The sequence below is a fragment of the Mesitornis unicolor genome, unplaced genomic scaffold, assembly GCF_000695765.1.
Source record: "Mesitornis unicolor isolate BGI_N332 unplaced genomic scaffold, ASM69576v1 scaffold5221, whole genome shotgun sequence".
Lineage (NCBI taxonomy): Eukaryota > Metazoa > Chordata > Aves > Mesitornithiformes > Mesitornithidae > Mesitornis > Mesitornis unicolor.
In genome coordinates, this window is record NW_010165641.1 from 13,115 (window position 1) to 14,216 (window position 1,102).

At 47.1% G+C, this 1,102-nt stretch overlaps 1 protein-coding gene across 1 annotated transcript in view; it reads left to right on the forward strand.

The window, feature by feature from the left end:
- Window positions 1-819, forward strand: part of LOC104548611 (acyl-coenzyme A thioesterase 1-like) — a 3,929-nt gene extending 3,110 nt beyond the window's left edge. The window contains exon 3 of the mRNA XM_010194683.1: window positions 220-819. Within this exon, the coding sequence (XP_010192985.1) occupies window positions 220-819 (600 nt within the window). The remainder of the gene's footprint in view (window positions 1-219) is intronic.
- The last annotated feature ends 283 nt before the right edge of the window (window positions 820-1,102 follow it).

Genomic DNA, 1,102 nt, shown 5'->3' on the forward strand with positions numbered 1-1,102 from the left:
AGAGGAGAAATGTTGAGGAGCTGTAGAATTCAGTCATTCATGTGGACACTCAGCAAAGGGAGAGATATAGGAGTGATACAACCTCAGCACAGAGAGGGAAAGGATCAAATATGGGTGGTCTTAGTTGGATGAGGAGTGAGGAAGCAGAACTGGAGATGTTATGTCGGCCCAGGAAATGAAGAGTAGTTGATAATGGTTGTTTTCATAACTGTGTTTCAGGTGAAAGATACTGGAATTGGCGTTTTGGGCTTGTCTAAAGGAGCTGATCTAGCCCTTTCCATGGCCACCTTTATACCTGGCATCAAGGCAGCTGTCAGCATATCTGGAAGTGGTTTTAATTCTTTCATTCCCTTGCGGGGGGATGGCTTCACTATTCCTCCCCACCCATTTGATTTGGGGAGGATGAAGATCAGTGATGAGTCTGGCCTAGTAGATTTTTCAGATGTCCTAGATGATCACAGGGACCCAGCAACTTGGAACTGTCGCATTCCCATGGAGAGGTCCTTGGCCAAGTTCCTTTTCCTGTCCGGACTGGATGACAGGAACTGGAAAAGTGACCTGTATTGCCAGGATGCTGTTCAGCGCCTTCAGTGCTATGGACGGCAAGCAGAGTTTTGCTCCTATTCTGGAGCGGGACACCTCTTGGAGCCACCATACTTGCCTCTGTGCCAGGTTTCAATTCACAGAGTGCTTGGGATGCTTGTGCTTTGGGGAGGGCAATGGAAGGAGCATGCCAGAGCCCAAGAAGATGCGTGGCGCAGGATACAGGCCTTTTTCTGGCAACACTTGGACTCAGACATCCCTAGCAGCAAGCTGTAGTGGCAGCTCAGTTGTTGGTATTTCAGTTCTCACTGAATCTTGGAAACTCGCTGAAAGTTTCCTGTCCTGCCTTCCTCTAAACCCCACTGTTGCATAGTTGTTTATTTTCATTCCCCAAATAATTTTCCATTGTTTAGTTGAATTTTAGTTGTCTTCTGGCCCCAGCTGCACTGTAAATTAGCACCATCTGATCTGCCTGTGTGTAGTAGTCATCTGACAAAAACCCAGCATCCCATCATGTGAATTACATTTGTACTGAGCTATCTTTGCCCTCAGTGTCCAA